Source organism: Cajanus cajan, chromosome 4 (genome assembly GCF_000230855.2).
Source record: "Cajanus cajan strain Asha chromosome 4, NIPB_CcT2T_4, whole genome shotgun sequence".
Lineage (NCBI taxonomy): Eukaryota > Viridiplantae > Streptophyta > Magnoliopsida > Fabales > Fabaceae > Cajanus > Cajanus cajan.
In genome coordinates this window covers 1626982-1648527 of record NC_138520.1, presented here as the reverse complement: position 1 = coordinate 1648527, position 21546 = coordinate 1626982, and the positions used below count along the sequence as shown (strand labels likewise).

Below are 21546 nucleotides of genomic sequence, written 5' to 3'. Positions count from 1 at the left end.
TTGGCTCATATCGTCACTGATTTTCTGAGCCTCCTTCGCTTTCTGAGTATAGTAGTTGATCATGGCCTGTAGCTCATTAAGCTCGTCTTCGGCTCGATCCTTCTCCTCTTGGAGTTTGGCCATTTGTGCCAATCCTTCCCTTTCCTTTCTGCGGAAATCGGAAAGGTTTGCGGCTTGTCGTTGAGCGACTTCCCGCCATTGCTGTGCGTCGGATCGAGTCAGAAACAAATCATCTTGCATGTCCTTGATCAACTGTGCCTGCTTTGCATGCTCGGCTTCAAGGCGTGCTATCTTCACATTGACTTCTTGGAGTTGACTACTCGGTTCAACCTTTGGCATTTTGGATGCCCGAGTAGTCTCCTCGTTGAGGTTAGCACACTCATCCTTGAGCCGCTCTATCTCATGGTCTTTCTTCTTGCATTGCCTTTGAAGACCATCAATGGTGAAACTGGATTCTTCGTTTTTCTCTTCAAGAACTCTCATCTGAGCTCCCATGATTTCCAGTTTCTTGGTCAAGACGTCGACCTGTTCTTGCAACACCCTCCTTGTAGTCGTGGTTGCACAAGAGGTGGATGGTTGTGACACCCCCCTCTCATTCCTCCATTTCTCGTAATCAATGGAAACGGACACCCGAGGCTTTTCAAGCTCGAGATCTCCCTCATAGGTTGGTCTCTCCCACGCTCTTATAACAGCGTGCATATCTCTCTGATGCTCGGGATCGAAAGAGAAACACAACCCTCCCAGCTCCTCTATGGTAGGAATGATTTGGGTCCTCATTAGTTGCCTCATAACCAATTTAGGTGAGTAGGTTATGCAACCTCTGAGGCCCATCAACGGTATGCTCGAATAACTGCCGCATCTTATCAATACATGGCTCGGACGGAACCAAGGGCAAACCCACGTGAAGTGCTCGATACTCCACTGTTCCATCTCATCCTTCCACTCGGAAGCATATCGGCGGCAGACGGGGATCTTTGAGAAGCTTCTCAACGGATCGGGCAAAGTCCCCATGTGACTAGAGGCGTAGAAATGTGTGATGCCCCACACATATAACAAGGAGGTGCAGCATCGGATGATCTTCCCTTGCTTCTGTTGAGATAGATGAACAGATAGCAAGGTGTCGGCAAGAATAGCGGGCACGGGACTCTTCATATGCACGTCCCAAGCAAAGAAAGCGTCCATCGCAGCATGGTCCACTGTGTTAGCGTGAAAGGGGAATAGGATCGTCCCAAACACGGCTAACGCAAGAGTCTTGTTGAAAGCTAACCAATCTCCCTCACCAGCCAAGGAAGAAAGGTGGTCTTCGATCATAGCAAGCTTCCAACCCTTGATACTGTCGTTCCCTACTAAGGCAGCTGATCGTAGTGGTAGTTTGACCTGAGTGGCTACTCTCTCTACGGCCACATGGTTCCCCTGAAAAAGGTAGACCCCAGCTGATTTAGGCCACCGTAACATGAGCTCGTACTCCTCTAGAGTAGGAACCAGGTCAAACTGGGGGAACTCAAAACAGTGCAGATCGGGACTCCAGAAGTGAACCAATGCCCTCAGAAAAGCTGGATCCACACAAATCCTCATCAAATCGAGAACTCGCCCATAAGATTTCTCAAACTCGACGCGAGCCTCTCTTGACATCAAGGTACAGAGGTGATCCAACCTCTCAGCACGGTATAATAGGAAGTCCACTTTCTTTAATGGCCTTTGCACCTCCCTAGACCTCTCCATAATCTACAATACAATGCATGATATGAGATGATGGCGATGAATATGCATGCATAGTGTTTATTCAACTAAGCATTATCATGTTTTCGGGATATTCCTAAGATGATGCATGATATTGCTTGGTTTGGATAAATACGTATTTTTTCTTTTTGAGTATTTTGTATTTTTGTATATTTTGGGTGAAAAGGGAAACTACCTATATGAATGCAATGGAGGCAGATGTTAACACCATGTACTAGAAAATCTTTATTTCTATTTATTCTTATTTTTTATTGTAAACAAGAATGTTGTATGTTTAAAAGGTGCAAATATATGCTCATACAATGTCACATAAAAAATGCACACACAATTCACTCATCCACGAACAGTCACGAGCGAATCACGAGGTAGGGGTATCCTGCAGAAATGGTGCATATTCAAGGTGGTTCTAACTGTTCTCACCAGTCCAAGGCCCCCAAGGTGCCCCCATTATAGGGACTCAATTCCTCTCATCGTAGGTCGATGGAAAGCTCCAACGCACCGTCGGACTCAAGTTCATGGTTATCACCTTGAGTGATGTTTTCCGACAACGGTCTACGGGCACCTATAGACCCATTCGACAACCGGCCGTACTAACATCCACTCCCTATGGTTAATCACTCATGCCCCCGGGTATAGAGGGAACTGTTGTGTGCAAAGGTTTGTGTGCAGTTTGTATTTCAAACAATTGCGGAATTTAAACATACAACAGTTATTTAAAGCCATATAATAAATCATGTTATCATACAAGCAAGGGGTAACGAAGTAATTTTTAACTATTATTTGTTAAAAACAATCTGTCACTAAATGGGACTGACTCTCGAAGCTTCCCCAGTGGAGTCGCCATCTGTCGCCACCGGCCCAAACGGGCCTCGGCGGTCGCGAAGACGGTCGAGCTCGCTTTTATTTTAGTTTTGAAAATGTATTGGATTATTAGAACGACTTGTTCTCAAACTGAGACCTTGTCGATCTTATCCAATTTATTTATTAAATGTCTCACCAATCCATGTTAATCCTAAGCGGGACCCTCCATGGATTAGTGGTTTTCGTAGTAAAAGGGTTCATGGAGTCGCCACCAATGTTTTACTCAAAACATTGGAAAAAGAGGTTTAAGGCAATCGATTCAAAAATCGACTTCGGCCATTACAACCAGAGTCGGGTAAGGGAGTCGGTTACGCGTGGGGAAGGTGTTAGCACCCCACAGCGCCCCTTTCGGGTTCCCTATGACAGATTATTTCTAAAAATAATAGTGTGAAATTACTAAATTACCCCTATTTATTCTAAGCAATTACAAATTAACTATCTACATGATGACAGTTTAAATATGTACACACAGAAAGCGGTAAAAGAAGGGACTTTAAAGAGATAAACCTTTGAAGCGTGCTTTCTTATATATCTTGACAGAAATTGGGAAGCGTTTTGGCGTTCCCTCCCTCTACAAGACCGCTCGCTCCCTCCTATAAAATTTTTGACTTTGGAAATCCGATGGATTTCCCTTCGACTTAGTTCGAGACTCAAGCAAAATGCTCAGAACTCAAAAACTTCGTCGGATCAACTCTCCGAGTGATTTCCAGGCAGAGCACTGCTCAAAAAAACCCAGAATCCTCAAGAAGAGGGTTAAAACTCAGTGTCAAAGTGTCAAATGACGTCAAATTGACGTCATATTTATAGGAATGAGGCGCAGTACGGCCCCTGGGGTCAATACGGGCGTATTGAAGTTTTTGAACTTCAATACGGCCGTATTGAATTCAGTACGGCCGTATTGAAGTTCAAAGACTTCAATACGGGCGTACTGAGTTCGCCGCGGCCGTATTGCAGTTCAAAATACTCAATACGGCCGTAGTGAACCTCTGGGAGGCCGTATTGAGCTTCATTCCTCCCACTTTTCTTATTTTTGCTATCCTAAGACCTCTAGACCTACAGAGAACCCTCCTAGGGCCTTCCAGGAGTCCTTCTGGCTGATCTTCCTTCAGTCTTTGAGAGCCTTCTAGCTTTATTTCCGACCCGGACAATTTTAGGGGTCTACAGTTATAAGGCTAAAAGGCATCTGTATCAGATATCTCTATTCATTCATAAATAAGAAACTCTTGAACTGCCCGTGGACGTAGGTCACACTGACTGAACCACGTAATTTGTGTGTCGTCTTCTTTCTCTTCTCTTTCTTTTACACATTGTCATAACAATTGGTATCAGAGCTCTAGGTTACGCTAGGGCCTGATCTGAAGAAACGCAATGTCTTCGTACAAATTTGATATTGATAAATTCAATGGATCGAATGATTTCACTTTGTGGAAATTGAAGATGAAAGCGGTTCTTGTGCATCAGGGTTGCGCTGCAGCACTGGAGGGTGCGGATAAATTACGCATAACTATGACTGATGATGAAAAGAAAGCGATGTTGGAAAAGGCGCACAATTTGATTCTCTTGAGTTTGACTGATGAGGTTCTGCGAGAGGTAAGTGAAGAGACAACGGCTGCAGGGATGTGGAAGATGTTGGAAGATAAATTCCAGCAGAAATCCCTAACCAATCGGTTGTATCAGAAGCAACGTCTCTATACCTTGCAGATGTCTGAAAATATGTCTGTGAGAGATCATCTTGATAATTTTAACCGAATTATCTTGGACCTACAGAGTATTGGAGTTAAAGTTGATGATGAGGATCTAGCTATTATTTTGTTATGCTCTCTGCCAAAATCATATGAGAATTTTATTGATACTATGTTGTATGGAAGGGATAGTATTACTCTCAACAATGTGAAGGACAACTTACAATCTAAAGAATTGAAGAGAAGAGTAGTCTCTAGTTCTAATGTAGATGATGTAGGTCTGAAAGTTAGCAGAGGCAGAAGCATGGAGAGAGGAAATAGTAGCAAGGGTCATACACGCAGTAATTCACTTTCAAAGTCAAAGAAAGTGAGATGTTACAAATGCAAAGAGGTGGGGCACATAAGGAAGAATTGTCCACAACTGAAAAAAGATAGAAATAGTAACGCAGTGCAGCTGTTGTTCGTTCTAGTGCAACTGTCTCTGGTGAGAGTTCAGATGAAGGAGATGGCGGAGATGTTTTGACTGTCAGTACTACTAGTTTTGCTGATACATGGGTCATGGATACTGGAGCTTCTTATCACATGACTTTTAACAGGAAGCTGTTCAATTCATTTAAAGAATGGAATGGTAGTGTAAAGTTAGGTGATGATGAAGAGCTTGGAATAAAAGGTAGTGGCGCTGTACAGATAAAAATGTATGATGGCATGGTCAGAACGTTTGATGCTTGGTATGTTCCTGGCTTACGAAAGAACCTGATTTCTATTGGTACCTTAGATAAACAAGGGTACAGTTTTTCAGGAAATGACAGACAAATTACAGTTTCTAAAGGTGCTATGGTTGTTATGAAAGGAAAGTTACAACATGGAATTTATGTTATGCTTGACAATTCCTTTCAGAGAACGGTGTCTATATCTCATTCCTTAGAGCAACATGTTGATAACACAAAATTATGGCATTGTAGGTTGGGACATATGAGTGAGCGTGGACTTGCAGTGTTGAGTAAACAAGGACTGTTGGGTGGAGCGGTGACAGGGAAATTAAAGTTCTGCGAATCTTGTGTTATGGGTAAACAACGCAGGCTGAAATTCAGTCACGGTAAGCACACTTCAACCGAAATATTGCAATATGTTCATTCTGATTTATGGGAGGAGCAGGTATTTTGTGACGTTTATTGATGACTACTCTAGAAAGGTTTGGGTGTATTTTTTGAAGTCCAAGGATGAAGTGTTTGGGCGTTTCAAGGAGTGGAAGACTATGGTTGAGAAACGAACCGGGAAATTAGTCAAGACTCTAAGAACAGATAATGGACTGAAGTTCTGCAATGCATTATTTGATGATTACTGTAAAGAAGCAGGTATAGTTAGGCACCTCACAGTGAGACATACACCACAACAAAATGGCGTTGCTGAACGAATGAATCAAACACTACTTCAATGTGCTCGGTGCATGCGTTTAAATGCTGGTCTCTCAAAAGAATTCTGGGCTGAAGCAGTTAATACTGCTGCCTATTTGGTGAACAGGTCTCCATCTACTGCAATTGACTTAAAGACTCCTCAGGAGGTATGGTCTAGTAAACCTTCTGATTATTCTGGCTTACGTATATTTGATTGTCCTGCTTATGCTCATGTTAATGATGGTAAATTAGAGCCTAGGGCAATGAAATGTATATTTCTTGGGTATCCTACGGGTGTCAAAGGATATAGATTATGGTGTACTGAAAATAACAGAACAAAAAAATTTGTTATTAGCAGAGATGTTACTTTTAATGAGTCTGCTATGTTTGGCCAGAAAGAGGAGGTTGAAAATCTTGTAGGAAATAAAAGTACAAATAAGGGAGTTCATCAGAAGGTGGAGTTTGAGATTGAAGATTCAAATAAAGAAAATTTGAATCCTGTGGAACAATCTAGTAATGTTCAAGAAGAGCCTCAAAGCATAGCAACAAGGAGAACAAGGAGGGAAATCAGAAAAACCTACGAGGTATGCAGATATTACTAATGTTGTTGATACTAACTCTGTTGCATATGCCTTCGTAGTTGGTGAAAATCTTGATTCTGATGAGCCTAAATCCTATAAGAAGGCAATTCAAAGTAAAGAAGCATCGAAATGGCTAATTGCCATGGATGAGGAGATGCAGTCACTTAAGAAAAATCAAACCTGGGAGTTAGTACCATTACCTAGAGGTGTGAAGCTAGTGGGATGCAAATGGGTGTTAAAAAGGAAAGAAGGGATTCCTGGTATTGAACCATCCAGATTCAAGGCAAGACTTGTGACAAAAGGTTTTTCACAGAAAGAAGGAATTGACTACCATGAAGTGTTCTCGCCTGTGGTAAAACATAAGACTATTCGAGTTATGTTGGCTATGGTGAGTGCTTTGGATATGGAGTTAGAGCAGCTTGACGTGAAAACTGCATTCTTGCATGGAAATTTAGAGAAGAGCTAGCAGATTTACATGTCACAGCCAGATGGATTCCTTGAGGCCGGAAAAGAGAACCATGTGTGTTTGCTGAAAAAATCCTTGTATGGTTTAAAACAAAGCCCGAGGCAGTGGTACAAGAGGTTTGATGCTTTTATGATTTCCTATAATTTTGTCCGAAATGAGTTTGATAACTGTGTTTATAGTAGGAAGCTATCAGATGGTTCCTATATATATTTGTTGTTGTATGTGGATGACATGCTAATTGCAGCTAAGAGCAAGACTGATATTGATGCTCTTAAAGCTATGTTGAGCAGTGAGTTTGAGATGAAGGATTTGGGTGCTGCCAAGAAGATTTTAGGAATGGAGATTTGGAGAGACAGGAATGCAGGTCTACTTTATGTATCTCAGAAGAAATACATTGAAAAGTTGTTGCAGTCTTTTCAAATGGAGAATTCTAAGCCTGTTAGTACTCCCTTGGAAACACATTTTAAACTTGATGCTAGCACTCTTCCTAGTACTGATGAAGAGAAGGAGTATATGAATACGGTTCCTTATTCTAGTGCTGTTGGGAGCTTAATGTATGTCATGGTTTGTACAAGACCAAATTTGGCTCATGCTGTGAGTGTGGTTAGTAGATTTATGAGTAATCCTGGAAAGGCTCACTGGGAGGCCGTGAAGTGGATTATGCGATATTTGAAAGGTACTAGTAATATCTGCTTAGTTTATGGTTCTAATGATATTGGGTGTGGTCTTATTGGCTATGCAGATTCTGATTATGGTGGAGATCTCGTGAGGAGAAGATCTTTGACATGTTATATCTTCACTCTTTTTGATTGTGCTGTAAGTTGGAAAGCAACACTTCAACCTACTGTTGCTTTGTCTACCACTGAAGCGGAATACATGTCCTTGACAGTGTAGACACCCAATTTCGTCCGGGGGGCATACAATTAGCAAAATAGGACATCAGAGGGTCCAAATCAATTTTTTTAGTGGCCTAGAACGGGCCGTTCTGGAATTGGAACGGGACGTTCCGAGACTCCTAAAAGGCCTAAAAATGGTAGGTTAGAACGGCCGTTCTAGACCAGAACGGGCCATTCTAAACCAATCAAAAGGACTAAAAAAGTTAGGTTGGAACGGGCCGTTCTAGGCCAGAACGGGCCGTTCCAAACCCATCAAATGGCCTAAAATGTGTTTCCCAGAACGGGCCGTTCTGAAATCAGAACGGGCCGTTTTAGGGTACAAAGTTAACACTTAACGTTCGGATCCGGAATGGGCCGTTCCGAATCCAGAACGGGCCGTTCCGGCCCACATCTGATGCTTATAAATAAGAAATCTCGGACACAGTTCAGGGGACCTCCAAAATTTCGTCCAAAGCTCCATAGAGCTCGAAATCTCTCCCTTTTCTCTCTCTCTCTCTCCTATTGTATTTCTTGAGTTTTTTGAGGCTTATTATAGTGTGAAAGGTTGCCACAAAGCACCTAAAACCTCCATAGTTGAAGATCCAATAAAGCTTGTTACGAGGTATTACTCATCAATCTTTTGTTTTATCTTTCTCTTCTTTTATTTTACATTGTTATAATAATAATAATCATGTAAATATTTTAGAGTCAATTGTTTAATTTAAATTTCAAGCATGTAAATAGTCATCAATAAAAGGGGATTTAATATTTATATTATTATTTATAATGTTATATTCGTTATAGGGTACCGATTAAGGGCGTTGTAGGGGTGCTTAATACCTTCCCTACACGTAACCGACCCCCGAACCCAATTCTGGTTATCAAGGCCATTATTGGACTTTTAAAAACCTTTTCTTTTTTCTAATGTTTTGAGTAAAATATTGGTGGCGACTCCATGAACCTATTTTCAAAGCCATTAATTAAGGATTAGTCTGGTGTCCGGGCATTCCTTAATTGATGAGACTTTTTAAAGGATGTCTAAACTATACGTCGTGAGATCGGAAATTTTCGGGTTGCGACAGACAGAAGGGGTTAAAGAAGGTATATGGTTGCAAGGTCTTATTGATAGTCTGGGTTTGAATGTGCAGAGACGTATACTTTATTGTGATAGTCAAAGTGCTTTGTGTTTGGCAAAAAATCTAGTCTATCATGAAAGATCAAAACATATTGATGTCAGATTGAATTTCATACGAGATGTAATTGAAGACAAATTGTTCTCCATAGAGAAGATAGCTACGGTAGACAATCCAGCAGATATGTTGACTAAACCTTTGTCTTTTGAAAAGTTTAAGCATAGCTTGGACTTGGTGAATTTTCGCATCGCTTGAGACCATTCGGGGAGAATAAGCAGGAGAGTTGTTCTTGATTACTGGTGGCTTGGGAAAATTCAAGTCAAGGTGGAGAATTGTTGAGATGCCTTGAATTTATAATTTTGTCCGTTACTATTTCACTATTATTTGGGTTGTAATGAGGCTGTTATATTTTATCCTTGTTATTGTTAAGACAAGCAATGGGCAGCGGAAGCATAAAACATAAAAAACCATACAAACCATAAAACAGAGAAGAGGAAAGGTTAGGGAACAGAGCAATTTCGTATTTGCTGAACAACCATACTATTCTGTTTGTTTTTCATTCATATATAAGGCAAATACATGAAAAATGACAGCCATACATAGAGCTCATAAATGCTGTCAGTAAAACACATGTTCCCATCATCATTAAGTGTGTAGATTTGCCTAAAATCAGAAACCTAACAAGATATTATCTACTGCACTAAGTAAACATAATTACTGCAGAACTTTACCCACTAATACAAGCAACCATAATTAATTATAGCAGTAAAAACTAAATGAAAAGTTTTACTGCATTAACACTCCTCCTTAAAACTTTTCTTAAGGACTCCCAACTTGCTTCTTAGCTCATTAAACTTAGCACTTGGAAGGGCCTTAGTGAGTATGTCTGCCAATTGCTCCTCGGACCTGCAATACATCAACTGAACATCTCCATTCTTCTCAGCTTCCCTTATAGCATGAAATTTGACATTGATATGCTTGGTTCTTCCATGTTGAATTGGATTTTTAGCAATTGAAATGGCTGACTTGTTATCACACCATAGCACAGTAGGTTCCATTTGCACATGACTCAAATCTGTCAAGACTTTCCTGACCCATATAGCTTGATTTGAGGCTGCTGCTGCAGCTACATATTCAGCCTCGGCAGAGGATTGAGCAACCACATCTTGCTTCTTAGAGTTCCATGAAAATACTCCACTACCAAGTGAAAAAACATATCCTGTTGTGCTCTTAGAGTCATCAATAGATCCAGCCCAATCACTATCAACAAAACCTTCAACCTTTCCATCACTTTTGCTATACCAAATGCCAAAGTCAGCAGTACCTTTCAAGTATCTCAACACTCTTTTGCCTACACCAAAGTGTGTTAAACTTGGTGAATGCATGAACCTTGAAAGTAAACTACTGCAGAACATCAAATCTGGTCTAGTTGCAGTCAAATAAAGAAGACTACCAACCAAACTTCTATATTGAGTCACATCTGCCTTTGCATTACCATCAGACTTGGAGAGCTTTTCGTTGACAGCAAGTGGAGTTGAAACAGGATTACAATTCTCCAGTTTGAATTTTTTCAGCAAGTCATTTGCATACTTTTTCTGTGAAAGAAAAATTCCATCATCAAACTGATGCACTTCCATCCCCAAAAAATACCTCATCATTCCAAGATCTGTCATTTCAAAAAACTGCAACATGCTGTTTTTAAATTCTTCAATTTCATCAACATCATCACCTGTAATCAACAAATCATCAACATACAGAGAAACCACAATTTTCTTTCCATTGCCACAATCTTTCACATAAAGAGTAGGCTCATTTTGGCTCCTCCTGAAATCATTTTGCAGAAAATGAGAATCAATTCTGCTGTACCAAGCTCTTGGAGCTTGTTTCAGCCCATACAAGGCTTTATGAAGCCTATAAACTTTTTCTTCATGACCTGCAACAATAAAACCATCAGGCTGTTCAACATATATTTCTTCTTGCAATACTCCATTTAAAAAAGCAGATTTAACATCCAAGTGAAAGATTTTCCATCCATATTGAGCCGCTAATGCAACAATTAATCTAATTGTTTCATGCCTAGCAACCGGCGCAAATGTATCACCATAATCGACTCCAGCCATTTGAGAATACCCCTTCACAACAAGCCTTGCTTTGTGCTTGTGGATGGAACCATCCGGATTTAATTTTGTTCTATAAACCCATTTGACGCCAATCACATGTTTGTCCTTGGGCTTTGAAGTAAGTTCCCAAGTGCCATTTTTGTTAATCATGGCCAGCTCCTCCTTCATTGCATCTTTCCATTCTTCATGCATTGAAGCCTCTTCAAAACAAGAAGGCTCACTTACAACAAAATTGCATTTTTCATAAATTTCAGCCAAAGACTTGGATTTTAGCACAGGAGAATCAGATTCAGCAATCTGACTTTTATTCTCATTTGCAGCTTGCTCCTGGTCAAAATTGGTTGTCAACTGTTCTGTTTTTGTGCTCCTTTGAACTTCATTATTTTCCCAATTCCAGTATGCATTCTCATCAATTTGAATATCCCTGCTGATCACAATCTGTTTTGACCTCATATTGTACACCCGGTAACCTTTGGAGTTTGCAGCATAGCCTAAGAAAATCCCCATTTCAGCTTTGTCATCTAATTTGGATCTTTTTGCTGCTGCAACATGAGTATAACAAATAGATCCAAAAATCTTCAGGTGTTTGGCAGTGGGCTTCACTCCATTCCAAGCTTCAATTGGTGTTTTCTCTTGAACAGCTCTTGTTGGCAGCCTATTCAAAAGATACACGGCTGTATAAACAGCTTCAGCCCAAAAACATTTTGGCAATTTCTTTTCAGCAATTAAACATCTTGCCATCTCCATAACTGTTCTATTTTTTCTCTCAGAAACTCCATTTTGTTCAGGAGTATAACTTACTGTCAATTGATGAACAATGCCCATATCTTCACAAAATGCATTAAACTCATTAGATGTATACTCCTTCCCATTGTCGGATCTCAACATTTTAATTTTGCAGCCACTTTGAGACTCCACCATGGCTCTAAACTTTTTAAAGACATCAAAAGTTTGAGCTTTGCTTGATAAAAAATACACCCATGTCATTCTTGTCAAATCATCAATAAACAGAAGAAAATATTTGCTTTGGCTAAGAGAAGGAACACTCATTGGACCACACAAATCAGTGTGAATAAGCTCCAATTTTTCCTTTGCTCGTGTGACATTTGTTGATGAAAAAGACTTTCTATGCATTTTTCCCAATTGACAAGCATCACATAAATCATCAATAATACCCATCATAGGCATGTCTCTCACCATATCATGAGTTTGCAAAAATTTCAAAGCACCCATATTAAAGTGACCATATCTTTTGTGCCATAAAACAGAATCATCATGTTTGGAAACAAGAGCTGATTCATTCACTTGATTCAAACTGATTGGAAAGCTATTATCACACATTTCAACCTTAATAACTTCAGAATCATTTGAATCCAATATGATACAACCATTGTTTTTAAATGAAAGAGAATATCCTCTCTTCATTAGTTGAGCAACACTTAGCAAATTCTGATCCAAATCAGGAATAAATAAAACATCATGAATAAATTTAGGACCTTTGCTAGTGTGAACAGAAACTGTACCTCTTCCTTCAGCCTGTACGATATCTCCATTTCCAAGCTTAACTTTGGTTTGGACAGCCCTATCCAAAGTAGTAAAAAGACTTGAGTCCCTCGCCATGTGGTTTGTGCACCCACTATCAACATACCATACATCATTTGAACCTGAACTACTTGTTTGAGCAGCCATAAACAAGTGTTCTTCATCTTGGAGTTGCTGATCGGTGAAGTTAACTTGATGTGCATGTTGTGGTTGAGATTGGTTCTGCCTGGATCTGCAGTACCTTTCTCTATGTCCCCACTTCTTGCAAATGTTACATTGGATTTGAGGCTTCCCCTTATACCAACAATCTTTTGACAAGTGATTTGTTCTTTTGCATGTAGAACAAGGAGGAAAATGATTGTTTGCTGCAGATTCACTACTCCCATCCATCTTCGTTTTCCCCTTTTGGTCACCAACTGCTTTATAATTTTGCTTCTTTTGATTTTTCTGACCAGCTTGCTTTCCCTTGTGTCTTGCTTGAAATGCACCTTCAGTTACATCATCCATTCTCATGGAGAATCTTTGCTCATGAGCTTGCAATTTACTGACCATTTCGGAAATGGTTAGTTTCTTAAGATCACATGACTCTTCAATGGCAGCAACTTTGGCTTCAAATTTTACGGGTAGACTGATCAACATTTTTTCGACTACCTTGTGGTCATGGACCACCTCTCCATACAATCTCATTTGGTTCACCAAGTGAGACAGCTTTGAAGTGTACTCCTTGACTGATTCACTTTCCTTCATTTTCAGCATTTCAAACTCTCTTTTAAGAGTCAATAGTTTGATGGATCTCACCCGTTCATCACCGGCATACCTTTCGTTCAACTCGTCCCATATTTGTTTTGCTGTTTCCAAATGCATAATGCTTGTAAAAACATCATCTGTCAAAGCTGAATGTAAACATGAGACAGCTTTTTCCTTCTTCAAAGTCTCCTCCTCATGTTGCTTCATTTGAGCTATTGTAGGATTAGCCCTCAATGGTGGAACTTCCTTATCTTGATCTACATACTCCCATAAGCCAAAAGACTTCAAACATGATCTCATTTTGACAATCCATATGTGATAGTTTTCCCCAGAAAATTGAGGAACAGCAAATACACCATTATTCCCTGAAGCCATTTTATCACTCACTCACAAGTGTTTAATCTCTCCTCTCAATTTTTTTTCAGACCCACAGCCTATAAGAACAATGCTCTCGATACCACTGTTAAGACAAGCAATGGGCAGCGGAAGCATAAAACATAAAAAACCATACAAACCATAAAACAGAGAAGAGGAAAGGTTAGGGAACAGAGCAATTTCGTATTTGCTGAACAACCATACTATTCTGTTTGTTTTTCATTCATATATAAGGCAAATACATGAAAAATGACAGCCATACATAGAGCTCATAAATGCTGTCAGTAAAACACATGTTCCCATCATCATTAAGTGTGTAGATTTGCCTAAAATCAGAAACCTAACAAGATATTATCTACTGCACTAAGTAAACATAATTACTGCAGAACTTTACCCACTAATACAAGCAACCATAATTAATTATAGCAGTAAAAACTAAATGAAAAGTTTTACTGCATTAACAGTTATAAGGCTAAAAGGCATCTGTATCAGATATCTCTATTCATTCAGAAATAAGAAACTCTTGAACTGCCCGTGGACGTAGGTCACACTAACTGAACCACGTAATTTGTGTGTCGTCTTCTTTCTCTTCTCTTTCTTTTACATATTGTCATAACAGACCTCACCGTGACTTCTTCTGCTTCTGCTAAGACACTAAGCATGGACAAATTGTCATCATCTTTGTTTGATGGATAAACTGCACGTTCACTTTTTGTTGCTTTCAAATTTCTCAAGGCCTTTCTAATTGCCTTCTTTAACTTGTTCCTTGAAGCCAAGTATATTTCACCCTCAATTGTGAACACAGTTTGATCACCTTTTCTTCTTCTGATAACTGAGTGAAGTTCATGCATGCTTTCCTTTGTTCTCAGTAAGCATTCTTTAGTTGTACCACAGATATCCAAGAGCCGTAAAGACCCTTCTAGAATGTCATCAATGCATTTGTCACTGCACTCTCTTGCTAAGGCTTGTTGTTTGATTGGAAATTGGAGCAACTTATCAGTGCAATCATGCAAATCCAGCAAACCATTAAGTTTGTGGCATAGTGAAGATGATGATATTGAAGAAGTGGCTTGAGAGTCCTTCAATCTTTGCAGATGCTCCTCATGCTGTGATATGAGAGGGTGAGGTGCGGAGGGCAAACTGTTGCATCGAGTGTGGAGAGAGCTCTTTGTGTTTGTTTCAGTGACTGCCATTTTCTGTTATCAGAAATCAAAAGGCTAGGAGGAGATGGGATATAAAGCGTTCAATGTGTTGTGTATTTTAAACTTCGAGTCTTGAGTTTTAAGGGTTGGAATCTACTTTATATACAGCAAAAGAATTATGGGAGACAAAAAGTTTTTCTTTTTTTGTGTCACATAATGAGCATCAAATCAATATATTATATTTATTTAGATATAAGGTTCCTCCTCATAGTGAGCTTGTTATTGTATTACAAGGGAGACAAGAAGAATATCTTTCCTCAGTTGTCTGATTCTAGCAATGCTTTCCATGCACCTTTACTTCTCATCTTCGAATTTTTATCTTTCCCAATTACATAAATAATTGAAAAGTGGCATCTTTGCATATATAAAAATCAAATTATTGAGCATGCATCATAACAGAAGCTATTGTCTGGAGGAGAGTTTATGAACTTGTCTGTCAAGATCAGGACATGAAAGAGAGAGGGAATCTTCATTTTCTGATATCAGCATATTAATTCAACATTTATTAATGAAACAAATTATTTTGCATTTGTACATGAAATTACTTGTACCAAATTGGTTAGGGAACATGAAAGGTGTGAGGGTGATACATCAACCTCAGTAATGATGTTAATGCAATGTCTCTTGCACAGGAACACTCCTAATTACGAGCAAGCATCTTGATTTGGATCTCACATCTGCCATGCCATGTTTCCTCAGTGCTTCCCTTATATCTTTTTCTTCTTAAAATTGGCATCATTGCATGTTTATATAAAAATGCAAATTTTGCAGTGCAAGCATATAAATAGGAGAATTTGTCTGGTTTGCTGGAGCTGTTTTTATTCTTAAACACAATTCATTGTACAATTTCAAATTTGTCGTCTCCGCTCTCAATCAAGGGCAAGGCGAATCTTCAACTGCAGATATCAAACAGAAACACAATACAAGCAGTATAAGAGGCTCTGTTTTGTTGAAGAGCAAATCGCTGAGGTCTTTGAAGACAACAAGCAATACCAATCACATTGGTTAATAACATTTTTTTACCAAATTTTCTGTGCAACATGCAACTACTCCCTTCCACCGAAGTTAGTTCACACATGATTCATAAGGATTGGACCCTTCTAAATAAACAAAATACATTTTACTGATTTTAGAGATTAATAATTGACTGATTAGAAAATAAACTAAAAATTAAATAATTTTACTAATCTTAGAGGTGCCTAATCCATATGTAATTATGGAAACTGGAGACATAAGGAATCTCACCTTATCTGACGCGCCCTAACTGAAGACTAGCTGATTTTGATCCAGATCTCAAAAATGTTAATACAATAACGCAATGTCTTATGCACGGGAACACCCCAACTCAAGACTCGTATTTTTCTTTAACTAACACTTTCAAATATACGTGCAGCACGTGTGGACAAACAATCACGATCATTGTTTTATTTGATATAATAATAGTTGTATTTGGATTAAATTTCTGATGTTTGCATTGGCTTATCCTCTAATATGGAGGACATTAAGTACGTTGTTAATGTGAGAACAATTAAAATGATGTCGACAATTTGTCCATTTGATTCAAATTGACTGAAATGATTGAATCCCATCTGAGCTAAGTTTGATGCCAAGTGATTGTATATTTGTAATTTTCCAGCCCCTCCTTTGTGTTTCCCTCTCATTTTGTTTTTTGCATAGATTACAAAATAGATCTTATATTTTTTTTCTCCATATTCAACATTTTTAGGAAGTCTTTCCATGCTCAAAACTGGGGGTATATAACTATATATATCACCATAACTATCTTCTTTAACAATTGTTTTATTGTAGGATTTTAACAAATGTTGTTGATCTTACTTGTCCATTTTGTGGTTTAGAGCTTGAGACAACTGAGCATCTATTATTTGGATGCCCATTTTCATATCATGTATGGCAAAAGTGGGATTTGTATTTTACTCTACCTCCAAATAGTATGATACACTTTCTGCAACATATTGGAATCATAAGAGGTAGCAAGTTGCAAAAAATTTCACTATGGATTTGGATTTGGTGCTTTATTATGTGGTCCCTGTGGTTGCATAGAAATCAATGTCTTTAAATATACAAGTCCTTGTATCAGTGGAATGAACAACCTGCCTTGTACTTGGAAGATTTACAATAATTCTAACTTTTTCAGCCTATCTAGTTTTTGATGTTGCATTTTTGTGTTCTAGGAAGAGATTTTTATGGATCTGAACATTCTGTTTTGTTTCTTTTGCTATTGGGAATCACATCTTGTGATGTTCTCATTAGTAGTCTCATATTAATAAATTGCTCTTTGCCTTTTCCAAAAAAAAAAAAACTATCTTCTTTAACAAAGAGAAAAAATAATAGAGGGAAAAAACAAAGAAATAACTGAGAATGTGCAGTGATAGAAATATGGCACATGATCAAAAAGGTATATACACTTTTGTTTAATCACATTTATGTACAAGTATGAGACGGTCAAGACAAGGTTTAGATACATATTTAGGTGGACTAATGGCTGAAAATGTTGAGTAAGGTAACTCTGGTTCTAATTAGTTGTCTTGAGAGACGTTCAACTCCAACTTCAATATCTTCAATGCACAACTCTAAATTTTGCACATGGCTTTGAAAATTCTCAATACTTGAAGGCTTTGAACTGATGAGAAGCTTCAACACTGTGTCAACCATTTCGAATTCATTAGAGTCTGACACTTCAGACTCGCAAGATATTCTTTTGGGCTGCACAAGCTTGGAGATTACTGACCACCTGCTCTGCTTTAACTGACTTTTGGGGCCAATAAGAAAAGTCAACAAAGATTCTAATTGGCTCATAGTGATCAATTCTGCTTCTTTTAAGATGCTAAGCATGGAAAAGGTCTCCTTGTCTTTGTTTAAGGACGAAACTGTGAACTCATTTTTTATTGCTTTCAAGTCTCAAGGCCTTTCCAATTGCCTTCTTCATCTTCTGTCTACATGCCAAGTATTTTCCACTCTCAATTGTGAATCCAGTTTCAGCATCTCTCCTCCTGCGGATTACCGAGAGAAATTCAAGCATGCAATCCTTTGATTGCAGAAGACAATCTTTAACTGTACTACAAATATCCAAGAGCCTCAGAGACCCATCTAATAGTTCATCAATCTGTTTGCTGCTGCATTCTTGTGCCAATGCTTGTTGGGAGATTCTCAATTGGAGCAACTTATCAATGCTGTCTTGCAAATCCTGCAAGTCATTGAGTCTGTGACTTATTGAAGATGATGACAAAGAAGTGGTGGCTTCAGAATGCTTCAATCTGTGCAAATGCTCCTCAATTTGTGATACAACGGGGTGTGGTACAGTGGGCAAGCTGTTGCTGCATTTTGTGCAGAGAGCTTTTTATGTTAGTCTCTACAAGTACCATTTTCTCTTCTCAGAAAATGAAGATGGCTAGAAATGACAAAGACAACTTGTTCTGAACTCCGGGTCTTAGTAGCTGATATCTGCTAAATATATAGGAAATGAATTGAGGAGACAAGAAGAATATTTTTGTTTTCAAATGTCACCAATTGAGAGTGCAATTACGTTATCTTAATTCTGGTCTTACCATCCTAGTGCTGCCACAGCAACATTTGCTCAATGCTTCCCACTAATCAAGCTTCCCAACTCATTTCACATTTTTTAACTTGAGAATCACATGATTATGATATCTGCCATAGATGGTATGCCTTTGCTATGTCTCCTCCTTCTTTTGAGGTCTTACCGTCTAAGATATAAAATCTCAAATTGTGAATTCCAAGAGTGCAAGTGATTGGATTGAACGTTGGAAGTGGATCTTGTGTCTGCAGGAGGAAAAGCAGCTCTATTTAAAAATACCATTAAACAGAACATGTTTATTTGTATGTGGCTTGAAAATGGGGAAGCCAGGTAGGGGTATCTCTTCATCTTCAGACATCAAAGATCGTTCATATCTCATATCTGGATGGTCATGTGTATGCAGTGTACGCAGGTCATATCAAGTAATTTGTTGATGTTTATGCAAATGAAGGTGTTAGGCACACTAAATAATTATATAGTATCATGATTCATGTACAATATTGATTATTCAATATCTAAATAATGGTAAGTGGTAGCACATGTATATACATTCATAAATATTGAACCAATATATTGATATCAGAAAATAAAGATTCAATCTCTCTCTCTCTTTCCTGTTCTGTTCTGGGCAGACAAGTTCATAAACTGAATTATGTTTGTTGGAAATATTTTGTGAAAAATATAGAAAAATTGGATCTTGCAGATTAATTAAAATTAAAATTGAAGATGGAAAATTATCATTAAAATTACCATTGAAATTCATAGAAGAGGATGCGTATGTATAGGCTTACAATCAATTTAAAATTCCTAACAAATCTCATCTACTAACAACTCTACTTGTTGAGATTATATTGAATAATTAAAAATAAAATATAATAAATAAAATTGTAACAATAACAAATATCTTATCTAAAATTTATTCAAAATTCAAAATTTAAATAAAGGAAAATCTCATAAATCTAACACTCCTCCTTGAGATTTGCCATGAACATCACAAATTTTAGTTTCATGAACTCCAAAAATTGAGTTTTGAAATGTCATGTCATCAAGTTGTTGCACATCAATTTCTTAATCCAAATCATTGTCTTCATAGTCATTCAATCTAACTCCTCCTCCTGTCTTTGAATACCATTTGTTGGAATTTGTCATATCAAATACATCAATGTTTATGAATTGACACAACTCCTCCTCCTCCTCTAGACAATAGCTTCTATTATGGTGCACGCTCCATAGTTTATTTTATTTTGGTAGCTTGCAAAGATGCCGTTTTCAATAATCTACGTGATTGAGAAAGTAAAAAATTCCGGGATAAGAAAACTAGGTGCATTGGAACTTGGAAGCATTGCCAGTCCAGACAAACTGAGCAAAGATACTCTTCTCTCCCTTGTCATATAATAGCATGTTCACTATGATATAATTGGACGCTCATTGTGTTAGACTCAAGGGAAAACCTTAAATAAAACTTCTCGTCTCACATAATTCGTTCTCTATATATAGTAGATGCCAATCCCTATAACTCCAAGATCCGAGAGTTCTGAATACACAACACAATATTTGTTTTCTGAGAAGACAAAATGGAAATCACTGAAACAAACACAAAGAGTTCTCTCCACACTCGATGCAACAGCTTACGCTCCGTACCTCACCCTCTCATATCACAACATGAGGAGCATCTGCGAAGATTGAAAGAACCTGAAGCCACTTCTTCAATATCATCATCTTCATTAAGCAACAAACTCAATGGTTTGTTGGACTTGCAAGACTGCACTGATAAGTTGCTTCAATTACCAATCAAACAACAAGCCTTAGCAAGAGAGTGCAGTGACAAATGTGTTGATGAAATTCTAGAGAGGTCTCTGAGTCTCTTAGAGATCTGCAGTACAGCTAAAGAATGCCTACTGATATCAAAGGATATCATGCATGAACTTCACTCGGTCATCAGAAGAAGAAAAGGTGATGAAACTGTATTCACAATTAAGGGTGAAAAATAATTGGCTTCAAGGAACAAGTTAAAGAAGGAAATTAGAAAGGCCTTGAGAAATTTGAAAGTAACAAAAAATAAATGTGCAGTTTATCCATCAAACAAAGATGATGGCCCTTTGTCCATGTCCATGCTTAGCGTCTTAACAGAAGCCGAAGAAGTCACAGTGAAGTCATTATGATGGAACAAGCTAGAAGTGATCGATGTTCTTCTCCTTGCTTCCTCCAAGTCCACACGTCTTTCTTTGAGGTTCCAATGGATGAATGAGACTTTGATAATGTTAATTTTTACTTACATTCTAGTACCAAATTTGTTAACACATTCAACTCTTTTCTAACTTTTGACTTATGTAATCCTCAATTTAACTTCTCTTTTGTAAGTAAAGACACTTTGGTTACACATACAGGGTTATACATAATTAATCCTCATTTTTTGTGATTTTTTGGATAGGTAATCATGTTGGAAGAGGCCATGTCAAAGAGAAGAAGCTGGATTTAACTCCAATGAAGCTAGCTGGCATCTTCAGTAGACCCGCGCTGAGCCCATAGCTCAACTCGCTCAGCACACTGGATCAGGGAGTTGATGGAGAATTGGCACCGCGCTAGGCGTGCCCAATCATGCGCCCAGCACGCCTTCCTTCATGCGCCGGGCGCGTATTGTAGCGCGCTGAGCGCGTCACTTAAAGATTTGCGTAGATGGATATAATTTCGAGCGGAGTGCGAAGAGAAAGTAATCTGGAGGCAGAACCAAACGAGGAGCAGAGTGCAGGAAGCTAGGGTTCACCTCTTCACCATTGTTTCTCATTGGTTTTCTCCATTTCTTACTCTTTTGATGTATCTTGCTAATCTCATGGACATGGATTGCTAAAACCCCTTTGTTGGGGTTAGATGTAGCCAACTTGACTCTCATGTAACTTGTTGAATATATATATATCTATCTTCTTCATTCAAATGTTAGTATCATGTTCTTGTGCTTAATGCTTGTATGGAATGATCAACTATTACATGATCTTTGATTACTTTTGGTGTGGGAATATCATTGGTAATCTTGTTTGAGAATGTGGTACCTTGTAAACTTGTGTCTAGGAATGGAACATGAGTTACTTGTTGTTTGGAGCCCTTAAACTTAATGCAAGTGGATTTATTGAAATATTCAAGGGATTGATATTTGGTAATGAAACTTAGGCTCTTTTAACCAAGGAATTGGAATTTGAGAAAATTAGCGGGCTAGCATTAATGTTTGAATGAGAAGGAGTATTTTTATGCATGAGATTAAAGTTGGTGAAGTCTAA

General features: G+C 38.4%; 2 protein-coding genes and 1 pseudogene across 2 annotated transcripts; 1 reads left to right on the top strand and 2 right to left on the bottom strand.

The window, feature by feature from the left end:
- Positions 1 to 14061: 14061 nt before the first annotated feature.
- LOC109788881 (uncharacterized) lies at positions 14062 to 14709 on the bottom strand. The gene has a single exon (XM_020347730.3). The coding sequence runs from the start codon at positions 14707 to 14709 to the stop codon at positions 14062 to 14064; it is 648 nt and encodes a 215-aa protein (XP_020203319.2).
- Positions 14710 to 15205: 496 nt separating this feature from the next.
- LOC145957561 (uncharacterized) lies at positions 15206 to 17894 on the bottom strand (annotated as a pseudogene).
- A 1954-nt stretch (positions 17895 to 19848) lies between these two features.
- Positions 19849 to 20803, top strand: LOC109788882 (uncharacterized). The gene is made up of 2 exons (XM_083073231.1): positions 19849 to 20254; positions 20706 to 20803. The coding sequence occupies exons 1-2, from the start codon at positions 19849 to 19851 to the stop codon at positions 20801 to 20803; spliced, it is 504 nt and encodes a 167-aa protein (XP_082929357.1).
- The last annotated feature ends 743 nt before the right edge of the window (positions 20804 to 21546 follow it).

Excerpts from the sequence above, each read along its gene's own strand:
- LOC109788881 (XM_020347730.3), bottom strand. The coding sequence starts at position 14,709 with ATGGCAGTCACTGAAACAAACACAAAGAGCTCTCTCCACACTCGATGC.
- LOC109788882 (XM_083073231.1), top strand. The coding sequence starts at position 19,849 with ATGGAAATCACTGAAACAAACACAAAGAGTTCTCTCCACACTCGATGC. Across the intron at positions 20,255-20,705 it reads AACTGTATTCACAATTAAGG|GTAATCATGTTGGAAGAGGC; the intron begins GTGAAAAATAAT and ends TTTTTTGGATAG.